We start from the raw sequence: 26,951 nt of genomic DNA on the forward strand, positions 1-26,951 counted from the left end.
ACTTTTGGCGTAGCTGAAAATGACGAGCCATTAGATTTTAACGAGGGTTAACTACCACTGCGCTAGTTAGCAAGGGGGTAGGGGAAGGGGTAGCTTGCTACCCCCCCCCACACCGGTGAATTGTCTCACTTCACTTTTGGCTCGGACGATGAGCAGACGTGTCTGTCTTTCGTCCTCGCTTTTGACAGCCTTAATCTTTTTTCTTTTTCTTCAGCTTTGTGTGTTTGGAAGTTGGCCTCTACCTTCATCGCAATTATGCGCAAATGCCCTGGACTCTCTGGCCGCCCCTGTGGAACCTTCATGTCGGCGGTCGAGACGGATCCTCACACCCTTTGCCCGCAGTGTCGAGGTCAACGGTGTGCTAGAGACTTAACTTGTAGTGAGTGCAGGGAATGGTCTACCTCCCAGTGGGAGAAGTTTGCCCGGCGGCGTAAGAAGAAGTCCAAGAGAGACCTTTCACCTTCAAGGGCTGCCTTGAAGAAGGAAGGCTCCGAGGACTCTTCTTCCGCCGCCCGAACCTCCTCCAAAGCTCCCACTCGGTCGGCCTCTCTTGAGAGGCCGTCGAGTGGTAGCGTAGGCCATTGTTCTGTTTCCCGACCTCGGGGTGTGGGAGAGGGCGTTGCCTCCCATAGCGGGGCAGCTCCCCCTCCTCCTCCCGGGGGAGGATTTTGATTCTCATTATGATGATGACCATGCTGTGTCTAATGATGATCTCTCAGTTTTGGGCTTCCTTGGTGGCTTAAGGGCTTGCCCTCCAAGGAAGCCCTGTTTGACCTGATCCAGTTGGGGGCTGCTGTCAAGCAATCGCCGGTAATTGCAGAGGTAGACCCTCTGTCTATTGTCGACGTGGTTGTGGCAGAGGCTTCCGACGGGTCTGGTCAAACCTCTGCTGCTGCTGCTGTTGCGGACGTTGCTGAAGGGTCAGCCTCCCCTTCCGAACATCCTTCGAAGGGGAAGTTGAGTCCCATGGTCTCTCCTGCGGGTGCGTCTCCTCCTCGGGGGAGCGCACTGACAGAGACTCCTCTTCGGAGGACCGACGATGTGGATGCCCTTCCTCGAGGCCGCCTTCGCCGTAAGGCTCGTCCTCCTCTTCGCCGTAGTGGCCTCCCTTCTCCCTACAAGGGAGTTAAGAGGCGCCTCTTCGGGTCGTCTTCACTGCCGCCTTCCCCTGCAGAGGATTCTTCTCGTCGGGAGCAGACCGTAGCAGCCACGTCCTTGGACCTTTCCGCAGATCGCTCGCGATCTCCTACGCCTGCCAGACCTTCCAGGTCTTCCGGCCTACCTTCGCCCCTGGTTGCAGATGTGCAGCAGGCGCCTTCTCACCCCGTCACCCGGCGGGCACCGGTCCCTTGGGGCAAAGGGATGTCTCCCACGGTGTGGATAATTCTCTTGCGCGTCAGGGTTCCCCTGTGTGCTCAGCTGCGTGCAGTAGCGCACATGCGCTCTCCTGAGCTGCAGCCTTCAGACTTGCCTCGCCAGCGCTCGCCTGCTCGCCAGCTCTCTCCTGCTCACCAGCACTCCCCTGCTAGCCGTTAGCGCCCTTCTGTTCCTGCTGCGCCCATCGGTCTCCTGAGCGCACACGATCTGTTCGTCAGCGCGCACCTGCGCACCTTGTTCCTGATGCGCGCCAACGCTCTCCCACGCGCTCTAGATCTTCGGATCTGGACGCAGGCAAGGACCTTACTCCTTCGCCTCGCCCTCGCGCTCCTGTGCGCCCATCTATGCCTGCGCAACAGCGCGCATGCTCCCCGGTGCGCACTTCAAGAGTTCCTGCGCGGTCGCGCGCCCACGACTCTTCACCTTCTGAGTCCGACCGCGAGCGTTCGCCCTTGCGCGTTTCCTCGCCATCTGATCCTGCGCCCCAGCTGACTGCGCGTCGACACCCTCCTGCACGCCAACGATCTCCTGAGCGCCCGCGCGATCCTTCGCCTGTGCGCAAGCGCTCGCCAACGCGCCCATGACTCGGATCGTCACAGGTCTCCGACGTGCACACGCGCTAAATCTCCTGTGCGCGGTCGATCGCCTGCACGTACTACGCGCCATCGTTCGCCAACGCGCCATCACGCCATTGGTCGCCGATGCACCAGTGTTCGCCAACGCGCCATCGCTCGCCCACGCGCCGTCGATCTCCAGTTGCCCGTCGATCTCCTGCGCTTCATCGTTCTCCTGACCGACAGCGATCTCCTTTACCCTCGCGCGCTCATTCACCTGCGCGCCCACTCGGCCACTCGCCTGCGCGCGAACACGCCCGTGCGCGTTTATCTCCGCGCGACTGTGTGCCCCCGCTCCAGCAGCCGCCCGCGCGCGTTTATCTTCGCGCGACCCTCTGAATGCTCCATCGCGCGAGCGCCAGCGCGACCCCCGTTCTCGCCGGGTTCCGCAGCTCGTGCCTACGACGGACGCGTACTTCCAGATCGCCATCAGGATCGCCACCGCGCAAGCGCAGGGCTTTCACCCAGGACCAGGAAGAGTCTCCGGAGAGATCTAGGCAACATTCTTCCCTTTCTTCTTTCCAAGTAGGCCCCGTTACGTCCACTCCGAAGGATCAGGAGATCCCCTTCCCTCCAGCGGGGATTACTGACACTGCGTCCGTGACCCGTCAGTCTTGGTTTGGTCACCTGATGAAAGCGGTGGTGCAGGCTGTGAGGCCAGCCCTCGCCGATCTGGGACTCAGATCAAAGACAGACACGAAACCCCCCCTCCCCCCCGCTGAAGAGTAGGAGAGGAGTGGACTTCGTGGTGACTTCTCCCAGGGAGAAGTTTGCTCCTAAGAGGGCCGTCAGGAAGGTTCCATCCCCTTCGCGGTCGTTTTCTCCTTCTCCTGGGGACGAAGCCTTTCCGTCCTCATGAGAATCCAGCGAGGTGAGGGCCTCTCCCACGGCACCAATGGGAGGAACCCCACCTCGAGGAAGAGAAACGTCTCGCGTGGAAGGTACCTTCCAGACCTCTTTGCTGGAGTCTTGTATCCCGCCCAGGAGGGAACCCAAGGACTCAAAGACGATTCCTAAGTCGTCTTCACGGATCCGTCCAGAGCCAACCAGACCCCGGGAGAACGTCCACGAGTCTCCCCAAGAAGAGCCTCTGGGGATGGGAGACTTAGCTGCCAGTCCACAAGGAGGAGATCAGCATGAGTCTGAGCATGCCTTCTGGCAGGTCTTGAATCTGATGAGGCAACTCAACAGGTTCAAGGACCCGGAGATCGCCCCTCGCGAAGGCAAGGATACGGTCCTAGACCAAGTCTATGGTACCCAGAAACCCCCAAGGGCCAGCGCAGCTTTGCCTTGGCCCCAGGGGGTGAAGAGTGCCAGAGACAAGGTCGAAGCTCAGCTCTCGGAACTCGCCTCCTCCAGCCGTTCCTTTGCCGGGAACAAACTCCTCCCACCTCGTTTACAGCAGAGGAGGTATTTTGAGATCATGGGGGAGTCCAGTGTAGCTCTTCCCCTTCACCACTCGGTGGAAGAGCTCACAAGGGGAACTCCTCTTGAGAAGCTCTCCTCCCGGCAGGTGACATTCTCGGCTTCGGAGATCCTTAGCCAGGAGAAGGTCGCGAAGTGCGCCATGCAGGCCACTTCGTGGCTGGACGTCTGGGTGGGTTCTCTGGGCATCCTATTGCGCTCCGAGGACTTGTCTAAGGGACTTGTCTAAGGAGAACAATAGGAAGGCCCTGGAGACTTTCCTCCTCTCGGGCACTCGCTCCATCGAGTTTTTGGCCCACCAGGTCACCAACCTGTGGGCCAACTCGATCTTAAAGCGACGCGATGCGGTGACTGAGAAGTTCCATCCGAAGGTCCCCGCCGTGGATGTCTGCAGGCTCAGACACTCCTCCATCCTTGGAGGAAGCTTGTTTGAGCCCAAGGATGTAGAACGCATAGCTGAGAGGTGGAGGAAGTCAAATCAGGATTCGCTTCTCCAAAGGGCCCTCACATCTCGGCCCTACAAGCCTCCAGCTCCCCAACAACATCAACAGCAGCCTCGCAGGACACCGAAGCAGGCTCCGGCAGCTAAGACGAAGGTGTCTAAGCCACAGCCCTTTCCTGTCAGGACAAGAGGGGTGGGAAGTCCTCCAGGGGAGGCAAGACTCCTAGAGGGAGCGGCCGTGGCTGTAAACGCTAGGATTGGCAGTCCCCCTGCGTGTCCACCTGTGGGGGGATGCCTACAAAGTTGCGTGCACAGGTGGCAGCAACATGGGGCCAATTCCTGGACGGTCTCTGTGATCGGCCAAGGATATCGCGTCCCATTCACAACATCTCAACCTCCCCTGACAGCGAATCCAGTGTCGTTGAGCTCCTATGCCATGGGATCGGCAAAGGGGCTAGCCCTTCGGGCAGAAGTCGAGACCATGCTCAAGAAGGATGCTCTCCAAGAGGTCGTCGATGGCTCCCAGGCTTCTTCAGTCGACTCTTTCTTGTAAAGAAGGCGTCTGGAGGCTGGAGACCCGTCATCGATCTCTCAGCTCTGAACAAGTTTGTCAAACAAACTTCGTTCAGCATGGAGACAGCGGACACGGTCAGACTTGCAGTGAGACCACAAGACTTCATGTGCACACTGGATCTGAAGGACGCGTACTTCCAGATCCCAATCCATCCGTCTTCCAGGAAGTACTTGAGATTCAGCCTAGACAGCAAGACCTACCAGTTCAAGGTACTGTGCTTAGGTCTCTCCACAGCACCTCAGGTGTTCACCAGAGTGTTCACCCTGATTTCGTCATGGGCGCACAGGAACGGCATCCGTCTCCTCCGATATCTGGACGACTGGCTGATCCTGGCAGACTCGGAGTCGACCCTTCTTCGACACCGAGACAGGCTTCTGGGACTTTGCCAAGATCTGGGGATCATGGTAAATCTCGAGAAGTCCTCTCTGCAGCCGACCCAACGACTGGTATATCTAGGCATGTTATTAGACACCAATCTCCGCAAAGCCTTTCCATCAGATAACAGGATAGCAAGGCTGAGGAGGGTGGCAGAGCCCTTCCTCAAGCGGGAAGAGCTTCCAGCACAATCATGGTTACGTCTTTTAGGTCACCTAGCCTCCCTGGCCCGTCTGGTCCCGAACGGCCGTCTCAGGATGAGATCCCTGCAATGGTGGCTCAAGTCCCGGTGGAGTCAGGGCTCCGATTCTCCGGACTCTCTGGTCCCTATACGACCCACGGAACAGGCGGACCTGCGGTGGTGGCTGATCGACGAAAACCTACGAAAGGGAGTGGATCTTCTCGTCCTTCCCCCGGATTTGACACTGTTCTCGGACGCGTCCAAAGAAGGGGGGGGGGCCACATTCTGAACCAGAGGGTCTCAGGTCTATGGTCAGAATCAGAAAAGTACCTACACATCAACCTGCTAGAGATGAAGGCCGTGTATCTGGCCCTTCAACAGTTCCAACGGACCCTGGCGGGCCACTCCGTGGTGGTGATGAGCGACAACACCACGGTAGTGGCTTATATCAACAAGCAGGGAGGTACCTTTTCACAACAGCTATCCCATCTTGCAGTAGAGATTCTGAGGTGGTCCGAAGTCCACTCGATAACACTATCAGCTCGCTTCATTCCGGGCAAGAGGAATGTGCTCGCCGACAGTCTGAGCAGAGCTTCGCAGATAGTGAGTACCGAGTGGTCTTTGGATCCTCAGATAGCCAACAAAGTCTTGACTTTGTGGGGTTCCCCGACAGTGGACCTGTTCGCGACAGCCTTGAATTTCAAGCTGCCTCTGTACTGCTCCCCAGTCCTGGACCCCAAGGCTCTCTGGCAAGATGCTTTCCAACAACGGTGGGACAACATCGACGTGTACGCCTTCCCACCGTTTTGTCTGATGAGAAGGGTGCTCAACAGGACCAGACTATCGGTCAACCTGTCTATGACCTTATAGCTCCACTATGGCATCACGCTGAGTGGTTCCCGGACCTTCTGCAGCTCTTGACGGAACTCCCGAGAGAACTTCCCCCACGACACGAGCTACTCAGACAACCACATTGCAACATCTTCCACAAAGCCGTAGCCTCGCTTAGGCTTCACGCCTGGAGACTATCCAGCGTCTCCTCACGGAGAGAGGCTTTTCGCAGCAGGTTGCGGAAACGTCACCTGCGGAAGTCCTCCGCAGGAGTCTACCAGGCGAAGTGGAGAGTCTTCTGTGGTTGGTGTCGTGAGAAGGGTATCTCTCCATTCGATGCCACTATTCCAGCAATAGCGGAGTTCCTCGTGTATATCCGGGAAGAAATGTGACTTTCAGTCTCGGCGGTGAAAGGCTATCACTCAGCCTTAAGCCTGGCCTTTACGCTGAAAGGAGTGGATATTTCTTCCTCGTTAGAACTCTCTTTACTCATACGTAGCTATGAGCTTACCTGCCCTCAGTCGGAAGTGAGACCTCCTCCATGCAACGTGGTTCGGGTTCTCAGGGCTCTGAAGAGACCTCCCTTCGAACCATTACGCCAGGCCTCTGATCGCCACCTGACTTGGAAGACGGCTTTCCTACTCGCGTTGGCCTCTGCCAAACGAGTTAGTGAACTTCATGGTCTCTCATACGACATTGCCCATTCAAGGGGATGGGGGGAGGTAACGTTCAGGTTCGTCCCTGAGTTTGTTGCCAAGACACAGAACCCTGGAGTGCCGGACTCACGGTTCGACTCCTTCAGGGTCACGAGTCTCCGTTCTGTAACAAGTGACCCAGACCATCTGCTATTATGCCCAGTGAGGAGTCTGAGGCGTCACTTGAAGAGAACAGCTGCAGTTCGTCCCCGCGTGCAGGCGTTCTTCGTAAGCACGGGAAGGACTAAGAGGAGGGTCACCAAGAACACCATCTCTGCTTGGATTCGAAGGGTTATCCATCACGCCTTTAATCCTGACCCTCCTCCGTCACGTTGCCTAGGGCACACGACGTCAGGGGCATCACTACGTCCCTGGCCTTTAAGAGAAACTTCTCTGTGACGCAGGTGCTACAAGCTGGGGTCTGGAAGCGTCAAACGACCTTCACAGCCCACTACCTGCAGGACGTGACCCACAGGAGACTCGATACTTTTTCTATCGGCCCTGTGGTGGCTGCACAACAGCTGGTCTAACCTCAGGCTCCTTATTGGACAGGTAGCAGAAGGTTGAGGGCATTGTTACCCGGTCTCAGTCTGTGTGAATGAAAGAGTATGTCTGGACCTTACTTCTTTCTTCATCCTCCCCTCTCTTGGGGAAAGCAGCATCCTGGTCTCTGCATAGCTGACCTCAACCTCTGCAGGTAAACCATGCTCCCTTGTGTTCCTAGTATTAAGTTAATACTGTCGCGTCCCCCATACCATGCCGAGGTGGTATTGGGAACGTCCTAGCCTAGAATTCCATCTAAAGGACTCATGGTCAACTTCCTAGGACGAGTCACACACTATTCCTCCACACACAAGCTTATGTAGGCCGCACGTTCCTTGCAGAGCAAGGAACTTGTGAGGTGCAGGGACTCTTTTTCTCGAGTGCTACTCACTCGGATTCTGAGTCCCCGGGTAAAGCCAAAGCCAGTAAGGCTGGGGACTTTCCACCCTTCCTAAGGGGTAAGTCACCCTATGTAAATAGCGTGGTTTGTATTTCGGTTACGGAGTAAATGACAAATTTAGAGATAATTTTTATTTTTCCTAACCATACAAACCTTAGCTATTTACACATATTTTCCCGCCAGCCCTGTCCCCCAAGACAAGTCCTACCTCTAAGTGAAGTGAGACAATTCACCGGTGTGTGAGGGGGGAGGGGTAGCAAGCTACCCCTTCCCCTACCCCCTTGCTAACTAGCGTGGGGGTAGTTAACCCTCGTTAAAATCTAATGGCTCGTCATTTTCAGCTACGCCGAAAGTAAACCCTATGTAGATAGCTAAGGTTTGTATGGTTAGGAAAAATACAAATTATCTCCGAATTTGTCATGTTCAAACCTTATAGTCCTCACCAGTCCTCGATGTAGAGTTTGCTTTATTTCCCAATACAGTATAGTCCATCCATTATTGATGGTACCTATGATAATCCAAAAATACAGACGTTGCCTGTTTGATGCTTAAATGGCTAGGAGAATTACTGTTTGTTCCTACACTTGATACAAACCCTCATTCTCTACTATAGGAGATATTCTAGTGCGAGCTGGAAAATACGGCAGAAAAACCTTAACAAGGTCGTTAACGACCGGGCAGGAAGTTACCCATCTGTTTGTGGTGGGGGACCGCCGGTCGCTAGCTACTGTTTACCTTCAATCCAATTTTAGCCGTCGCAGTGGTAACACCGCTGCTCCTGCTTTTGTTTGACTGGCAGACTAGCTTTTCTTTTTTGTGTTTTTTATTAATCCTTTTTTCTTTTTCTATGTTAGATGTGATGTCCTCTATTATGAGGAAGTGTTCTGGGCACCTTTATGTCACCACTGAAGGTGGAGCCTCATTCCCTATGCCCTGGGTACAGAGGTCATAGGTGTTCTGAAGGCTCTCCCTGCCAAGTATGTAGAGAGTGGTCGTTCTCTCGGGGAGAAGTTCGAGATAGGTAGAATAGGAAGTCCTAGAAGGACTCATTACCTCCAGGTTTGTCGTCGAAAGGTAAGGAGTCTCGGGCCTCTTCTTAGGCCTCTTGTTCTCTCCCTTCAGACTCTTCCTTGCCTCCCTCCTCTGGGGGAAAGTCAAGGAAGAGGGACACCATTGATTTAACCCCCATTCCTCTTGGTCAGGCAGATCCCGTTGCCTCTCCTAATGGGGCAATGTTTCCGTCACCGGGAATGACTGTTACCGCTTCCGTTCCAGATCATGTACGAGCGGTATGGCCTTTCCTTGGACTTCCTGGTTCTCCTTCAAAGGAAGTTTGGAACCAGTTCCTCGCGGGCAAGGTTGTGCCTCGGGTCTCTTTTGTTTTGGAACCCTCGGGAGTTCTGGACCTCGCCTATCTCCTGTCAACTCAGTCGACGCCCGCTGAAATTTCAGTGGATGTAGTAACTTTAGCTCCTGCGGCGCCTACTGCTCACACCGTTTGCGCTTCTACAATTCACAGCGTTGCAAGCGCAAACATTGCAGTACCACCTCCTCCTCGTCATCGCCCTCTTCGGAGGTCAGGAGGAAGAGAGAAGAGGAAAAGGAGAGCTCGCGCGCCTTCGCTTAGACGTTCTTGCCGAAGAGACAGGCGACATAGGAAGAGACATCATCGTTCTCACTCTTCCTTGCCTTCTATCTCCCCACGAGACGTCCCGCCTCAAGACTATAAACACTCTTGGCACAAACTTAAGAAGAGCGCTCCCTCTCGTCATCGTTCCGCCTCGCTGTCGTCGTCCTCTTGCGAGGGATCATCTGAGAAGCCAGGAGCGCGGCCAGTGGCTAAGCACGTCCTGACCTCAAACCCTCTTCTTCGCATATTAGTTTAAGGGTCTCCGTTCTCTCTAGAAAAGTCAGAAAGAGAGCTTCTGCTCGCTTTCACTCCTTATCTTTAGAGAAAGATCGCTCTCACCATTCGACTTCTCGATATCTGTTCCTTCGGGGTCTCATGACAAGGAAACTTCGGTTTCCCGTTGCGTTATCCCTTCGTTGTCTCGCAACACAAGTTGCTGAACCCTCGGGCTCTCGTGCATTTAGTCACGCTGACACTTCAGTGTCTCGTGACAGGGAAACTTCGGTTTCCCATTGCACTGGCTCTTTTGGGAGTGTTTGCGCGCGCGCAACCAACACTGCGCCCGTGACCATCAAGAGTTTTACTCTTATGACAGAGAGTCTTCTGACTCTCGTCACGCAAAGTGTTCGCGCGCGCGCAATTAGCGCTACGCACGCAAATCTCCGGTCATACACTGGCGGGGTCAATCTCCTCGCCCTCGTGTTTCAGACAGGACAACCTCCCCAGTTCCTTTGCTCCCTAATGAGTTAAGGATTACGAGTCTCTCGAAAACCTCGGAAGAAGATGCAGGGGTTTGACCCTTCTTCTTTCAGTTGAGAGCAGAGGGGAAACTTATTAGAGAGGCTAAAAAGAAAGCATGCCCAGAACAGCAACGTAGAACACAAGGCCGATGGCTACAGCCGTTCTGTTCATTATCCTGCGCCCAACGAGCTGCCCATGTTACAAGGTAGTACTCGTCAACCTTCAACTCGAACAAATTGTTGTTGGGAAGCATAGATTGCTGCCAGGAGGTTCGCCTCCAGGGGTTGGAGAACCTCCCCTTATGAATTGGGCTGCCTCCCCATTCCGAGGGAGAGCTTCCCCACTTCAGCCATTCAGCAACCTTCCCTCTTTTGTGAAGAGTTGCTGACAGCTCAATGAGTTTTGCCTCTGCTATTTCGTCCCCAAAGACTGTGCTTCCTCCCCTTGAGCTGGGGAAAGGCAAGTCTTTTAAAGCTTGTTCCTCCTTCGAGGGGAACTTCTCCCTCGTTCACGAGAGAGATTATCACGCCTACACTTTTTTCCAATAGAGCTGGGAAAAAGCTTGTCTCAGGCGATGTCCTCTTTCGGGAGGACTTCTCTCTCGTTTGCGAGAGAGAGATTATTACATCTATGCTTTTTTCCATAGAACTGGAAGAAAGCTTGTCTTAGGCGATGTCCTCCTTCAGGAGGACTTCTCCCTCGTTTGCTAGAGAGAAATTATTACGCCTACGCTTTTTCCCATAGAGCGGGGAGAAAGGTTGTCTTAGGCGATTCCTCCTTCGGGAGAACTTCTCTCGTTCGTGAGAAAGAGATTATTACTCCTATGCTTTTTTCCCTTAGAGCTGGGACAAAGCTTGTCTTAGGTGAACGAGAGAGGGATTATTATGCCTATGCTTTTTTCCCATAGAGCTGGGAGAAAGCTTGTCTTAGACGATGTCCTCCTTCTGGAGGACTTCTCCCTCGTTCGCGAGAGAGAGTTTATTACGCCTGCGCTTTTTCCTATAGAGCAGGGAGAAAGCTTGTTTTAGGCGATCTCCTTCGGGAGAACCTTCCTCTTGTTTGCGAAAGAAAACTTGTAGGATTTTGCTGATCCATGATCCTCCCCCTTACTCTTATGGTTCTCCTCCAGGGTCGGAGTGAGAGCCTTGTCTTAAGCGACGTTCTCCGTCGGGAGAACAGACCTCCCCCACGAAGGAGTTATCTTTAGATCTGGAACAGTCTCCCCCTCGGGTGGAGTCTGCTAAATGTTCCTCTCCGGAGGTTTGTAGGGTGGAAAGGTTTGTAACTCCTCTCCATCCCTGACGTTCTCCCCCTCATGCTGTAAGGAGACGTCTTTTTGAACCTACTGGTTCTCCTCACGTTGACCCTTCGGGGTCTCGTAACGATCACCCTTTCGGTTGGCGTCATCGTGAGCCTTCGGGCTCTAGTCATGTTGATCCTACGGGTTCTCATGACCTTAGGAGTCCTTTGGGCCTCTGTTGCGCCGGACTTTCGAGTTCACATGACTTGGAACCTTTGAGTTTCAGTTACACTGAGCTTTCGGGCTCTCGTAACAATTAGCACATAGTGTTCGCGCATTCACGCAATTACCGCTATGCGCGCGACCATCGTCATCAAGAGTTTTACTCTTATGACAGAGAGTCTTCCGACTCTCGTCAACGGTCTTCGCCATTACCTCCTGACACTCCGAATTCTATCGCGTGAGGAATTAGCGCAGCCTGAGGATTCCTCGGAAGAGCTGCCGTCGAAGGACTTAAAATCCTCTTATTTAAGGGTTCTAAGAACTATGTGTAATATCTCAGGCCTCGGCGATTTGCATCTGTCTCCTCGACCTCTTGATGCTCCAGCCTTACAGGCTATGTCGTCCTCCACCAAACCATAAGACCAGAATTGAACTTCCCTGGTTTGTTCACCCTGCAGGCCATCTGAGGAAGGTATTGCAGACGGTCTCGGGAGAAATGGGAGGAAGTCCAAGACGGAAATGCCAGGTCAGTGCTGGCAGTGTGTTCTTGGCCCCCATCCCCTGATGGAAAAGTTCGTTTCTCACAGGCACCTCTACCAAAGATCTCTTTTCGGGTGTTTGAAAGATCACTGGTCAGCTTTTAGATCTCTCCATCCTTTCTGTTTTAGTAGGATAGGAGGCTTGGGCCGATCTTACCAGTAGCGTGATATAGGCAACCCTCTCTAAAGGTTCCTCGCTCGACTCTCTTGTGCTGAGGTACGTCGAATGAAGGGTGGGGGCGCACATCTGAATGACCTAATCATCTTGTGGGCCGTGTGGTCGGAGGAAGTATCAACAAATCAATTTCCTAGAAGAGAAGGAGCCTAGGCTGTTGATAGGGTTGATGTACCAGCTAGGACTGGGGCTTACAAAGTCAGGGATATAGATCCCAGTCTTGTGTTTAAGAAGAATCTTGTGGTTGGCCATGTGTTGAAGGTTGAGATTTTATACACCAGACCACCTTTATGGTTTTTATTCAACAGTAGTATACCCACAATTCTCTTGACACTTTAGAATCTCGATAAGTATCACCCTCATCCTTCATATGTGATGGGGAGGATGGTGGATTATATACCAACCATTTAATAATCATAGCCAGTATATTCCGGACTGCTATCTCCTTTGCGGGAAGGGATCCCTCCTTTGACGACGTACCAATCCACTTGGACAGGCCAGGCCCTATCAGCTTATTCAGCCCTATGGTAGACAGGTAGGTTTCTTGAGTGATTTCCTTTGTTTCTGTATGGGACCTGGTAGATTGAAACTTCCAGGGAAGAAAAAAAACAATTATTTTTGTTCGAGGAGACTTCCTGGAACCTGATATGAGTACTTAATTGTGTTCTTGAAGTGATTTTGATCACACAAGGGTACGTTGTTTATCACATCGCCGACAACCAGAGAATGACGGTTAAGGGTTTGTTGTGACGTAGGTACACCAGCAAAGACTGGACTAATGGTTCCTCTCTGGGACGCACGTGCATGACGTCACTCTTAGCAGATGACTTTCAACTGAAAAACTTCTTTGAATACCAAAGACCTGGAGAACCTAGTCTCTTTGGATATGTAGACCAAAGAACAGCAACTGCCTATCAGTGTTGTGGAAGTCTTGGTGTTTTGAGTAATGCAAGCATTCTGGCATGTGGTAATAAGTCACTTGGATGTACTGAGTGAATTTGTGGCCTACATCAACAACCAAAGAGACACATTGTCTGCTTGCCTTTGGACAAGGTAGATGTATGACTGAGTGACCTGCCACGCTGTAGAGCTCTCAGTAAGGTACATTTTGAGTATGAGGAATGTCTTACCAGATCAGCTCAGTCACCAGTGGCAAGTTGTAATGACAGTCTTCCCTACTTTCCTATGGCTGAAGCACTTCTTCCATGGTGGGGCTCATTGGTGATCAACTTGTACATCATTAGACTAAACAAGAAGCTCCAAATGTACTGTTCCCCATCCAGGACCTCTCCTGGACCTATGGGCAGGATTTGTGGACATATTTCAACATCCATTGGACTACCTGGATGCTCTAAAACATTTTCCTTGTGCAACTTGATTTGCAAGTTTCAGGATGATCCTGGTGGCTCCCAGATGGCCCCAAACAGAGTGGTATTTCAGTCAACATACTCTTCTAATTGAGGTCCTGAGAAAGATACTGCTGTAGACCAATTCTCTTTTAGCTGTACATTACCTTTAAAGGTGTGAGTCAGTGAAGTTGCTTGCACTTCCTTTTAGGGAGAGCCTTTTATCACAGCATTGAGGGTATGCCTGGGATGGTCCTCTTCAGAGCTCTACCAAGGAAAGGGGACTATTATCTTTGATTGGTGTCATAGAAGCCATCTCTCTCTGGTTGGAGCATTACTTTAGTAGATGTTGGAATTCCTCTTCTACCACCACAGAGAGAAGTTTTTCTGTCTTGGGTGTAAAGGGCCTTGAGAGGGTTTTTTAAGCTTGTGAGCCTTTTGAGTATTATTACCCTCCCTAGGACCTCAGTTGAGTGTGAAAGTCCTCAGGTCTGTTATGTGTTCATTGCATGTAAGTCACCAGGTGTAGATCTTACCGTCAAAACTGGCTTTGCTTGCCTTGACATTGGTGAAAAGAATAGGCAAGCTTCTCGGACTGTCTGATCAGATTGAACACTTGAAGGGTCTGGGTTTGGTCTATTTCAGCTTTGTACCTGTGTTCATGGAAAAGACCCAGAACTCATCAGTTCATGATACTAGGTTTGAGATCTCTTGATCCTCTCTCTCTGGGACTTTGCCTAAAGTGGTCAAGATGAGATCCTTTTGTGTTCAGTCAGAGCCCTTTGTGTGCTATTTGAAGAGGAGTCAGCTGCTCAAGCATGGGTGTAAGCATCAATCATCTCACGAACAAGATGTGTGCCTAGTTTGGATGGGAACTTATGAAGTCAGTTGTATTAGAACACCAGTTGCCCTCTGGAAAAACTTGTCATTTTCACAGATGGGAAGGTAGTAGAGATGATAGATCACCTTCACTTCCATTTAACTTTGGGAAGTTATCCACTAGTTCTAAGACACTTTCTTCCTTAGCTGTGTAATGACTACTCAGTTGGTCGTGTAGTAGCCCAGGTCCCTCATTCGAGAGATAATCATCCTGTCTAAGCTATCGCTCCAGCATAAGCTTGAAATAAAAGGTAGAATGACTGGCATTTCTACTTCTATCTTTTCCCTCTCTTAGGAGTGCTGCAGCCATTAATGTTACTTGCTAGATTGGACATTTGATCCTGATAAGCTTCATTACAAAGTAAGTTTTTGTTAGAAATTTATCTATGAAGCAGTAACTCCTTCATCCTCTTTAAGAATGGGGAGGACAGATGAATGTGTTCTGCAATCAGTATATTACGTTATGCCTGGTGAAAAATTTCTGACAGCGTCAGTCCTCTATGTGGAGGGAGGGTTCCTGTGACATAGTACGAGTTTCCCATAAATTAATGCAGGCCCAGGCCCTATCAACATCTACATCCCTAAGATTAACTGTTTAAGGGGTTAGTGTAGTAAAGTGCAGTACTGTGTTAGAGTCGTCTTCGTCCCTTTTGTACAAGACTATGGAAAGTGGCACTTCCAGTCTGGTTCACAGGTACTGCCTCCCACCAAGGAGCGAGTTTCCCTTATTAAAAGATGATGATCTGTATTTTATGTAGGAACAAGTAAAACATTTTAAAATTAATTTACATTTTTCAACTATATAAACCTGATAACATGAATCTAACCCCTCCCCTCCAATTACCTACCCTCAGATCTGAGGCCAAAGGTCAAAAATGGCTTGACTCAATCAGGCAGGCTGGTGGCTAGATCCACGTCACTCACTTGTCTTTAACATAATACGTTGTTAACGATTCAACTACCATTCTAGCTCGGGCTAAAGTTCCTCCTATATTAAAAGGACTCAAGTTTGTATTGATAGAAAAAAATGAAAATTACTTTTTAAAACTTCTTTTTACAGAGCTTTGTTGTAGGAACTTTTTATGAAAATATTTGTTTTTTAAGAGTATGTTTGTATAGGCAACAAAGTTGACCATTCGCTGATATCCCTATGTGAAAATAATGTTTAAATTCAATGTTACAGTGAACAAATATTTGGCTACAGTGGACTACGTATAAAGTTGTACTACACAGCATGCCGTCTAACAACATATCTTGCACATTCGTACACAGATAAAGTGAATCCAGAGAGATATGATGGCGTACAGGTCTGTAGAAAGAGATATTGTGTTCTTTAGTTATAGGTAAATATTAGCTGTCAAATATTTGCTCTTGTATGTAGTAGAGAGGTAGATAAGAAAATTAAAGGAGAAAAGATTATTACCATATATTTCCTAAGACAACCCTCAAATCCTAATATTCATCCACAGAAAATGGGCGTTACTCAACCTATTTGAAAATCACACCTTGAATTAAAAGGGAATTTTCAATATTAAACTTACCCGATAATCATGTAGCTGTCAACTCCGTTGCCCGACAGAATTCTATGGAGGGATACGCCAGCTATCACAATACTAGAAGGGGGTGTACTAACCAGCGCCACCTGTGGCCAGGTACTCAAGTACTTCTTGTTGACACCTCCTCAATTATTCCTCTGTTGTGCTTCCGGCAAGACGTTCTGGGATACGCTTATGTTCTTGGAGTATTTTCACGACTTTGGTGAAGTATTTCTCTTTGATTTCGGCTGTCGCTTTACTGGAAACTTCTATATTAGCTTAGTTAGCTTTTGGAATTAATTTGATTAATTATGGTGACGAAGAGAGTATGAACTCTCTTTCACCTTTAAATGGCCGACCCTTCCCTTAGACGGAAGTGTTGGTGTCTAAGAGAGTATAGACTCTCTTTCTTAATTTTGCTTATCAAAAGTTATAGATTTATTTTATATCTCTCCGCCTCTTATAGGCCTCTTCGATTAACTTCCTTTTATTATAAACTTATTAAAATTAATTTTTATATTTGTTTATATTCGACCTTCCTAATAGTAGGCGGTCTTTTCTTGGTACCGAAGTTAATTAACATTGAGCCCGTCATTTTGGTTTTACCTGTTAACATATTATGCTATTTTAATGTCTTTGAAAGAATATCTTTGATAGTCTCGTACTGTTTTCAAAGTTGAACTAACGTTTTGTTTTGTCTCTGCAGTTGTTGACGTTCAGAACGTTCAACTTGCGCTCTATCGTTACGATAGAGAAAGACTTTTCACGGTTTCACGTTGCAGTAAGAGTAACCGTGTCTAGCGTTTTGTTCATTCTTTCTTAACTTAATGGTTTTTATCCTAATAAAGGAACTTTTCATTTTGGGAAATATTTCAGTTTTTTCCTTTAACAATAATATGTTTTAACGATATATATGATTGGGCTCTTCTCTCAGGTTCTAAGTCAAGAGAGAGAGAGAGAGAGAGAGATAGAGACGGAGGGAGAAAGAGGAGGATAAACGTTTCATTCAAGCGAGTAACGTTGTTATCGTTTTTGCTCTTCTCCCTAGTCTCTTTAGGGGAAGAAGGTAAACGTTTCTAGAGTGATCTAGTGTTTAGTCTCTTTCCAGCCACTGAATTATTTATCTTTCATTAGATTTTTCTGTTACATTGTAATTCTGTTTTCGCAATTACTAACTTTTGAGAAAGGATAGAATTGCGTGTTTCAGGTACAAACCACTTAAAGTTTCGAGTTCAGTGAAATAAGTGCAAACAGAAAATCAAAGTGATAAGTGATTAGCGCAAAGGTGTCAGTGTTGTGCGTGAGGGTACTTCTGTGCGCGCCAGTCGTCCTCCCAGTCCGGGACCTCTTGCAAGCTCCCAAGCCCAGGGGAGAAGCAATGTCGAAGGGCAGAAGGGTTCAGCAGGCCTTGATCGGCGCACAGAAGTATCCTCGGTGGTTGTGGGCGTGTCTTACCGAGACCGTCACTCCCACCCGCAGACGATTGAGCCCTTATTTTGCTCGTCTGCAGAAGAAATTTAGGGGAGAAAACGCTGGTCTCAGGTCTCAAGACCTCTTAAACGTAAAGTCCAGACCTATGCCAGACGTACGAAGTTAGAGTTCAACAACCCGGATGCAGTCATTGGGTTAGCTCTGACTCTCCTCAGTCATCAGTTGAATGCACTCCGCCTAAGAGGAGTAAGGTTCTGCCACAACAGAGCTCGACTGTTAAGGCTTTACCTCAGCCTACTGTAGTTTCTGCCGACCCCAAGTGGACTCTACTACAGTCCATGCAAGCACAGCTTTCGGACTTGATGCGTGAGTGTCGGGCTGAGAGTGTTGCGCCTCCGCCTCCGCCTACACTCCCTCCGCCTGCGCTCGCTCCGCCTGATCGCAGTACCACCTGCCAGGCGTACGATGTTGAGCCACGTTCTGAGTTTGCTGTTCCCAGTGGTGTTCAGCCTCCGCCTTCCTTAAGGCAACCTTTACAAGGGATCAGGAGGATTATACCTCTCTTCCTCCGCCTCCACTTGCTGCTCCACCAGTGATGCAACACTCGGTTGAGGTACAACAACCTCTCCCGTCCATGAGTCAGTCTCCTCAGCTCTCGCTGCAGCGAGCTCAACCCTCCTCAAGGCAAGCACCTCAACACCTTAGCCTTGCGCCTCAGGAGCCTCAACTTGCGAGATTTTTATAAGTAATACAAATAACCTCCATTATCATAAGGTTTGAAAATGGAGGTAAGGTATGCTGAACAGCAGAGTCAGAACGAGCTGGAACAACAATAGTTGTGGTTTCCTCTTCAAGACTCTGTTGAGGGAACACCTGAGGCTCAGTCTGCAAAGGCTGATCAAAGGAAGTAGCAGAAGGTAGGCGCATGGGTGGAGGAGGCTGACTCCTGGCATGAGTGGCTGAACTCAAGGGTTGCGCTTGCTGAGTGGTTGGCGGATGCGCAGTAGCAAGTTCCTGAGGAACGAGTTGAGGTTCCTGCGGTGTGAGCTGAGAGCGAAAAGGTAGTGGCTGCGCAGAACGCAGTAAAAATATATTTGTATTCCTGGCAATATATTTTTAACAATATCGCAAAATATGGCATAAATATGAATCATGAGTTATGAATGTAAGGTATATATTATGTTGATATTAAAACCCCATGCAAGCATGCATAAAGCACTCTAGCACTGGTCATGGAATTTCTGAGAAATGTTAAACGCCATGCACACGCTCTGCTTACCTTACATGCTCTGCTTACAGCATGCTCTGCATACTACATGCTCTGCATACAGCATGCTCTGCATTCAGCATGCTCTGCATACAACATGCTCTACATACAGCATGCTCTGCATACAGCATGCTCTGCATACAACATGCTCTGCATACAGCATGCTCTGCATTAAGCATGCTCTACATACAGCATGCTCTGCATACAGCATACTCTGCATACAACATGCTCTGCATACCTTACCGCATGCTTCTCAGTCACACATCTTTGGTTGTTGCCAACTCACTAGACTGTCAAGCAGTTTCATAACGTTGCCTTCTAGTCTGCTGCTTTTGCACCAGTGAACCCTCACTGAGAGAACTTAGCTTTTCTAGGATATGGTCCCTGTAGATGAGAAAGTTCTTTTCTCCCTCCTTCTGATATTCCCTTGAGGACTCTGTCATTTGGAGGGAGCCTTTAGCTGCATAGCCTCCTATGGACTTTTATTTAAGCATAACATGCTTCCAGGGAAGGTATGGTTCCACTTCAGTCGCTAATCCCGTCTGTTACCACACCTGCTCCCATAGACCTTGAGCTGTGTTACAAGACATGCAGTCCAAGCTTAGTCCTTGTTAGAGGATTTTTTGTTTACGGAGTCAATGTGTCACGGGGAAGACGTTCAACAACCAACAGAAGTGACTTGTTGTGACGCAGTGCGGCAACCTCAGCAACCCGATAAGGAGTTTGTCTGTACGACCCAGACAGTCTAGACAGATTCGGGTTGTCACTGTACTTCCTCGCTTGCCCATGATTGACAGTTCACAGACTGTGCAGCAGTACCATGATCTTGTGTCCGGCTCCGTCAGACGACTGGCTTTTAAGAGCTCCCACAAGTCGTCGCTGTCTGGAGATTTTCAAATGGACTATGGATCTGACCAAGGAACTGGGCCTCCTGGTCAATTTTGAGGAGTCTCAGCTCGTCCCATCCCAGACCATTGTCTCCTTGGGTATGGATCTTCAGAGTCGAGCTTTTCGGACTTTTCCGTCGGCCCCAAGGATCTTCCAAGCCCTAGAATGCATCCAGAGCATGCTGAGAAGGAACCGATGCTCAGTCAGGTAGTGGATGAGTCTAACAGGGACACTTTCATCGCTGGCCCTGTTCATCGTGTTAGGGAGACTCCACCTCCCCCCCCTTCAGTATCATCTAGCTGCTCACTGGATAAAGGACATGACGCTAGAGACGGTCTCAGTTCCTGTTTCCGAAGAGAGGAGGTCTTCTCTCGCGTGGTGTAAGAACAGCTTTCTTCTCAAGGAAGTCTACCTTTGGCTGTTCAGAAACACGACCGCCGTCTCCTCTCGGACGCATCAGACACGGGCTGGGGTGCGACTTTGGACGGACAAGAATGCTCGGGAACATGGAATCAGGAGCAAAGGACACTTCACATCAATTGCAAGGAGTTGTTGGCGGTTATTCTGGCCTTGATAAACTTCAAGTCCCTCCAGCTTAACAAAGTGGTGGAGGTGGACTCTGACAACACCACAGCCCTGGCTTACATCTTCAAGCAGGGAGGGACTCTTTCGTGGAAGTTGTTCTAGATCGCAAGGGACCTACTCATCTGTTCTAAAGATCGAAAGCTAACTGGTAACGAGGTTCATTCAGGGCGGTATGAATGTCATGGCAGATCACCTCAGACGGAAGGGTCAGGTCATCCCCACAGAGTGGACCCTTCTCAAGAATGTTTGCAGCAGACTTTGGGCCCTGTGGGGTCAGCCAACCATAGATCTGTTCACTACCTCGATAACCTAGAGACTCCTGTTGTATTGTTCTCCGATTCCAGACCCAGCAGCAGTTCACGTGGATGCTTTTCTGCTGGATTGGTTCCATCTCGACCTGTATGCATTCCCGCCGTTCAAGATTGTCAACAGGGTACTTCAGAAGTTCTCCTCTCACAAAGGGACACGGCTGACGTTGGTTGGCTCCGCTCTGGCCCGCGAGAGAATGGTTCTTAGAGGTACTGCAATGGCTGGTCGACATTCCCAGGACTCTTCCTCTAGGAGTGAACCTTCTAAGTCTACCTCACGTAAAGAAGGTACACCCAATCCTCCACGCTCTTCGTCTGACTGCCTTCAGACTTTCGAAAGACTCTCAAGAGCTAGGGGCTTTTCGAAGGAGGCAGCCAGAGCGATTGCCAAAGCAAGGAGAACATCCACTCTCAGAATCTATCAGTCTATAGGGGAAGTCTTCCGTAGCTGGTACAAGACCAATGCAGTTTCCTCAACCAGTACCACTGTAACCCAGATTGCTGACTTCCTGTTATATCTAAGGAAAGTAAGATCCCTTTCAGCTCCTACGATCAAGGGTTACAGAAGTATGTTGGCAGCGGTTTTCCGCCACAGAGGCTTGGATCTTTCCACCAACAAAGATCTACAGGACCTCCCTAGGTCTTTTGAGACCTCAAAGGAACGTCGGTTGTCCACTCCAGGCTGGAATCTAGACGTGGTCCTAAGGTTCCTTATGTCATCAAGATTTGAACCTCTCCAATCAGCCTCTTTTTAGGACCTCACATTAAAAACTCTTTTCCTCGTGTGCTTGACAACAGCTAAAAGAGTAAGTGAGATCCACGCCTTCAGCAGGATCATTGTTTTCACATCTGAAACGGCTACATGTTCCTTGCAGCTCGGTTTTTGCTAAACGAGCTTCCTTCACGTCCTTGGCCTAAGTCGTTCGAGATTCCAAGCCTGTCCAACTTGGTGGGGAATGATCTGAAGAGAGTACTTTGCCCAGTTAGAGCTCTTAGGTACTATCTAAAAAGGTCTTAACCTTTACAAGGACAATCAGAAGCCTTATAGTGTGCTATCAAGAAACCTTCTTTTCCAAGTTCTAAGAACTCAGTTTCTTACTATTCAGGCTTCTGATTAGAGAAACACATTCTCTTCTGAAGGAAGAAGACCTTGCTTTGCTGAAGGTAAGGACACATGAAGTGGGAGCTGTGGCTACTTCAGTGGCCTTCAAACAGAGCCATTCTCTGCAGAGTGTTATGGATGCAACCTATTGGAGAAGCAAGTCAGTGTTCGCATCATTCTATCTCAAAGATGTCCAGTCTCTTTACGAGTACTGCTACACCCTGGGACCATTCGTAGCAACGAATGCAGTAGTAGGCGAGGGCTCAGCCACTACATTCCCATAATCCCATAACCTTTTAACCTTTCTCTTGAATACTTTTTATGGGTTGTACGGTCGGCTAAGAAGCCTTCCACATCCTTGTTGATTTGGCGGGTGGTCAATTCTTTCTTGAGAAGCGCCGAGGTTAAAGGTTGTGATGAGGTCCTTTAGTATGGGTTGCAGCCCTGTATACTTTAGCACCTTTGAGTTGATTCAGCCTCCCAAGAGGAACGCTGCGCTCAGTAAGGAAGACGATCTTATTAAAGGCAGAGTAACGGTTCAAGTCGACTTCCTTACCAGGTACTTATTATTTCATTGTTATTGTGGATAACTGATTATATGAAATACGGGATACTTAGCTATCCTTTAATCTTGTACACTGGTTTTCACCCACCCCCCTGGGTGTGAATCAGCTACATGATTATCGGGTAAGTTTAATATTGAAAAATGTTATTTTTATTAGTAAAATAAATTTTTGAATATACTTACCCGATAATCATGATTTAATCGACCCTCCCTTCCTCCCCATAGAGAACCAGTGGACCGAGGAATAATTGAGGAGGTGTCAACAAGAAGTACTTGAGTACCTGGCCACAGGTGGCGCTGGTTAGTACACCCCCTTCTAGTATTGTGATAGCTGGCGTATCCCTCCATAGAATTCTGTCGGGCAACGGAGTTGACAGCTACATGATTATCGGGTAAGTATATTCAAAAATTTATTTTACTAATAAAAATAACATTTTTATTGGAAGGCTATCCTTAGCCTCTATACGATAACCAACAATATAGATGATCAAACCATATCTACCTTACATGTTATTGGCATACGTTCATGATAAATAGGTTTTTTGAGGAAACATTTCATATAGAAAATTAAATCCACTTCTCTCTATGCAAGTCCAGCCAAGATACTGTAAACATCGAGTTATGGTTGCAATTTCAGCAACCTTTATTATTCTCTAAGCTTTCAATATTTTTATGGTAGTGTTAATGATGGCAGTAATAACATTTAGGTTAGCATAGTATTCAACAAACTTATAACTAAAGTTAGGAAAAATATGTTGGAAATGGAATATACAATTTATGTTTAGGACAATTATACAACCGTAAAATTATCGTAAATTATCATAATGCTATTAGCAGTAGTTTGATATCGTTAACTAACCGCAAATAAAAAGGTTTTCCTACTTTGCAAAGAGTGAAGGAATTTCTAAGGATAAAGTAAGGAAAATGTTTGTAATAACATCATCCTTAATACTGAAAAAGATATTAATATCTTTAGTTATCACTTGGATGTGTAAATGTTTTCCTTTGTTTCTTATAAATGGCAATGAAACTGAAACAAAATAATGGCTTTCATTTTAGGAAAAATTATATAAAATCACCTTTATTTTGTTTATTTTTTAATTTCTCACAGTAAGTGAAATAACATTTAGAATAACACCATCATCACATAACCAATATTGGTTAAATTATCTCTTCTATCTTATATTTCAGATATGACCTAAATTCATTAAAATTTGCCATAATTGTCTACCGTGTCTTACCTTAGGTCGTCTTGATGCGAAAATATATGGTAAGACAGATACAGTATTACAGTCGACCAGCGATTTTGCCGATGCTAGTTTTGCTGTTTCAGGTATTCAAATACAATAGTGAGAACTGAAAAATATGTTAATAACTTATTTTAGGTTTAATGGACTTGCATTATCCTCTTTGTTAAGATTGGTGTTCACTTTGATATTCTTGTTCTTCCCCTGCCTCTTCTCTCCTTTTCTCTGCTCCTACTGTACCGTATATTATATGTTGCTGTTGTAATAAGATAATACTATACAGTATTACAACATTAAAAGCCATAATGAAAAAAAGCAACTTGCTGTAAATACCTGAAAACTATTTGGTTCTAAACCCATACCATAAACATTTTACTATTAAGAGAGACTATTGTAATATCTGATTTTAGTAACCATTATGTTGGATAGGGAGGCGACTGGAATATGAAAATGAATGAACCAACTCTCCAAAGTACAGGTAGTCTTGTACTGTGTATGTTTGCATGTTCAATAGAAGACTACCTATAGTTAAGACGAGGTAAAAAACTATGGCAAATTTTAAAGAATTTATCTCTTTATCGGTAGTAAAATATGACACCTGCTAAATTTTTTTTATATTTTTCCCACACGTCGCCTAAAAGGGAAACCAATGTTTTTTTTTAACGTTTCATTACTGATCACAACAAACGAACACAGGTGTATTTGCACACCCAAGTGATAACTAATAATATTAGCTTTTAGAAGTCATAGTCAATAGTATATTACTGTAATACATCAGCAATACAGTATTTATGATAGGATATTTTGAATAAGTTTTGAAATTATACAAGAATTTTATTTCTTATTCATATATGCGCATATCATTGATAGTGGTAGCTTGATATCAGCTGACTATACAGTATTTACATTTTTTCAACTGGGCTTTCATGAAAAAAATTATTTCATTAATATGGAATTATTACTTGAATAGGCTATATACTATGAAGATATGCCAATAATGTAAAAGGAGAAAAAGTTTTTGTTGCCTTTATTTACAGTTTATTTCATAATTTGAATCTTTTCATGTATGTCAGTGCAATAAGGTTAGTTTGCTGGAAAACATCACTTAGAATTCATGGCAATACAGTATAAGACAATGTCCAATTTTTATCATTGAATCTTTTATGATTTATATATGAAAGATCTATTTTAATATTGTTATTCTTAAAATATTTTGTATTAATTGTTCATTACTTTTCATACAGTTTATTTTCTTACTTCCTTTCCTTATTGGGTTATTTTTCCCTGTGGGAGCCCTTGAGCTTATACCATCTTGCTTTTCCAAATAGGGTTGTAGCTTAGGTAGTAATGATAATAATAGTATTCTAGTTGCTTTGAATTATTGTGTTAAAGACAAAGTGTAGTTTGATTATTGTTGATGCCTTTGGAGAAACAGGAGGCTTATAATCAGTGAAAAATTAATAATTTTGATTTGTCATTGAATAACCATACCCAACCAAGAGCTGCTCATATGTTTCAGCTGTAAATAAATGGAATATACCATAAAAGAACCCTTTCTGGTACAACTCGCGAAGATTAGGTAGTATGTTGGCTAGGGCACCAGCCACGCGTTGAGATACTACTGCTAGAGAGTTATGGGGTCCTTTGACTGGCCAGGCAGTACTATGTTGGATCCTTCTCTCTGGTTACGGTTCACTTTCCCTTAGCCTACACATACACCGAATAGTCTGGCATATTTTCTCCAGATTCTCTGTCCTCATACACCTGACAACACTGAAATTATCAAACAATTCTTATTCTCTCAAGAGGTTAACTACTGCACTGTAGTTGTTCAGTGGCTACTTTCCTCTTGGTAAGGGTAGAAGAGAGACTTGAGCTATGGTAAGCAGCTCTTCTAGGAGGACACTCCAAAATCAAACCATTGTTCTCTAGTCTTGGGTAGTGCCATAGCCTCTGTTCCATGGTCTTCCAGTGTCTTGGGTTAGAGTTCTCTTGCTTGAGAGTATACTCGGGCACACTATTCTATCTGACTTGTCTTCCTCTTGTTTTGTTAAAGTTTTTATAGTTTATTTAAGAAATATTTATTTTAATGTTGTTACTGTTCTTAAGAGTATTTTATTTTTCCTTGTTTCCTTTCCCCACTGGGCTATTTTCCCAGTTGGGTCCCCTGGGTTTATAGCTTCCTGCTTTTCTAACTAGGGTCGTAGCTTAGCAATTATTATTAATAATAATAAGAATAAATGATAATGGGCTACTAAATCTTCAAATCTGCACTAATTAGTGGTGGATAATTTAATTGTAAATCTTTTGTAATTTTCAGGCTGATGAAGTGATAAAACCCTTAGCCGAGAGACTGCAGCCAGGGTACTTGACTAATGTCGATGACTTCATTGCGGCTTTGAAAAAAGATGCAGCTTTTAAGCCTTATGGAAAGATGCTGCGACAATTCACAGTTGATATGGGTGAGTAGATGCATGGTTGTTTATAATGTATGTTTGAGTAAAATCATGGTTAATAATACTGAAATTTTCATGTAAAATAAGCAAATATTGTGAACAATGGTTTTGATGATACATTATATGTCTATGTATACTTTATACAGGAACCTATTTAGTTTCATAGGAAAGATGAAGAAACATCTGAGATGGATAAAGCATATACATGCCACCCGCTTTGGGTTGATATACTGTAATTTAATCTAGTTACAAAATCTACTCTTTGTGTTAAATAACATTTTCCTGATTTCTTTTTTATTCAGAGGATGGAGAAGAAAAGACGTTTGAAGTATACTTTTGTGATATATCTGAACCAGGATTTTTGGAGTATCATGAGAGAATGCAGCCTTTCATACTGTGGTACATTGATGCAGCTTCTTACATAGATGTTGATGATGATAGATGGCGTTTCATTGTGGTGTAAGTATCTGCAGTTTAACTTCTGTATATTGTTGAGCCTTACACTATTTGTAGATTATAGATATCTTGAAGAGTTCACAGGATATATAGTGTTATTTTAAATATTTAACTTAGCCGGTGAATATATAATAGCTGACGTCTCCGGCGGCTCGACAGAAAAACACAAAAACTCGCGAGCGATCGCTATGAAGGTTGCGGGTGTGCCCACCAGCGCCAACTACGGCCAGATACCGCATATACATGTAAACAGCTCCAGTTCTTCTCTGTCGGTCTGATCGACAAGTTGATTCCATTACTCGCTGTTAACCTGGAGTTTTTCAACAGTCTTGGTGAAGTACTTCTTTTTGGTTTGAGCTTTCGCAGTGCAGGTGTTTTATCTTCAATAAACTCTTGAACTCTTTTTTGGATAGATTTAATTGTTGATGACTTTGGATTGTTTTTGGACTTTCTTTGACTTTTCAAAATGGCTGACCCTTCACCAATTCCTAAATTTCGTAAATGTAATGCTAGGGATTGTAACAAACGTCTTCCAAAGGCCTCTCTCGACCCACATACCGTGTGTTCTAATTGTCGGGGTAAAACCTGTCAATTAGGAGATCGGTGTGATGAGTGCGTGGTACTTTCGGAATTCGACTGGCTAGAGTTTGATAAGTATTCTCGTAAGCTAGAGAGTGATAGGGTGAGGAGAAGTTCCTCTAGATCGTTAGAATTTTCCTCCTCCCATGCCCCTGAACCTAATCCTTCCCCAGTAGTAGTTGTGCCTGAACCCTCTACTAGCACTCATGAACCATCAATGCGGGATATGTTACGTGCCATTCAAGCTTTGGGCGAGAGAGTTGAATCGTTAGCTACGGACCGTAATCAACTCATGGCGGATGT

The 26,951-nt window shown here is 46.8% G+C and overlaps 1 protein-coding gene across 1 annotated transcript in view; it reads left to right on the plus strand.

Moving 5' to 3' along the window:
- Positions 1-26,076, plus strand: part of LOC137643287 (histone acetyltransferase type B catalytic subunit-like) — a 64,655-nt gene extending 38,579 nt beyond the window's left edge. The window contains exons 6-8 of the mRNA XM_068376126.1: positions 15,413-15,536; positions 25,478-25,619; positions 25,916-26,076. Coding sequence (XP_068232227.1) covers positions 15,413-15,536; positions 25,478-25,619; positions 25,916-26,076 — 427 coding nt within the window. The remainder of the gene's footprint in view (positions 1-15,412; positions 15,537-25,477; positions 25,620-25,915) is intronic.
- The last annotated feature ends 875 nt before the right edge of the window (positions 26,077-26,951 follow it).

Source organism: Palaemon carinicauda, chromosome 6 (assembly GCF_036898095.1).
Source record: "Palaemon carinicauda isolate YSFRI2023 chromosome 6, ASM3689809v2, whole genome shotgun sequence".
In the NCBI taxonomy this organism is placed as follows: domain Eukaryota; kingdom Metazoa; phylum Arthropoda; class Malacostraca; order Decapoda; family Palaemonidae; genus Palaemon; species Palaemon carinicauda.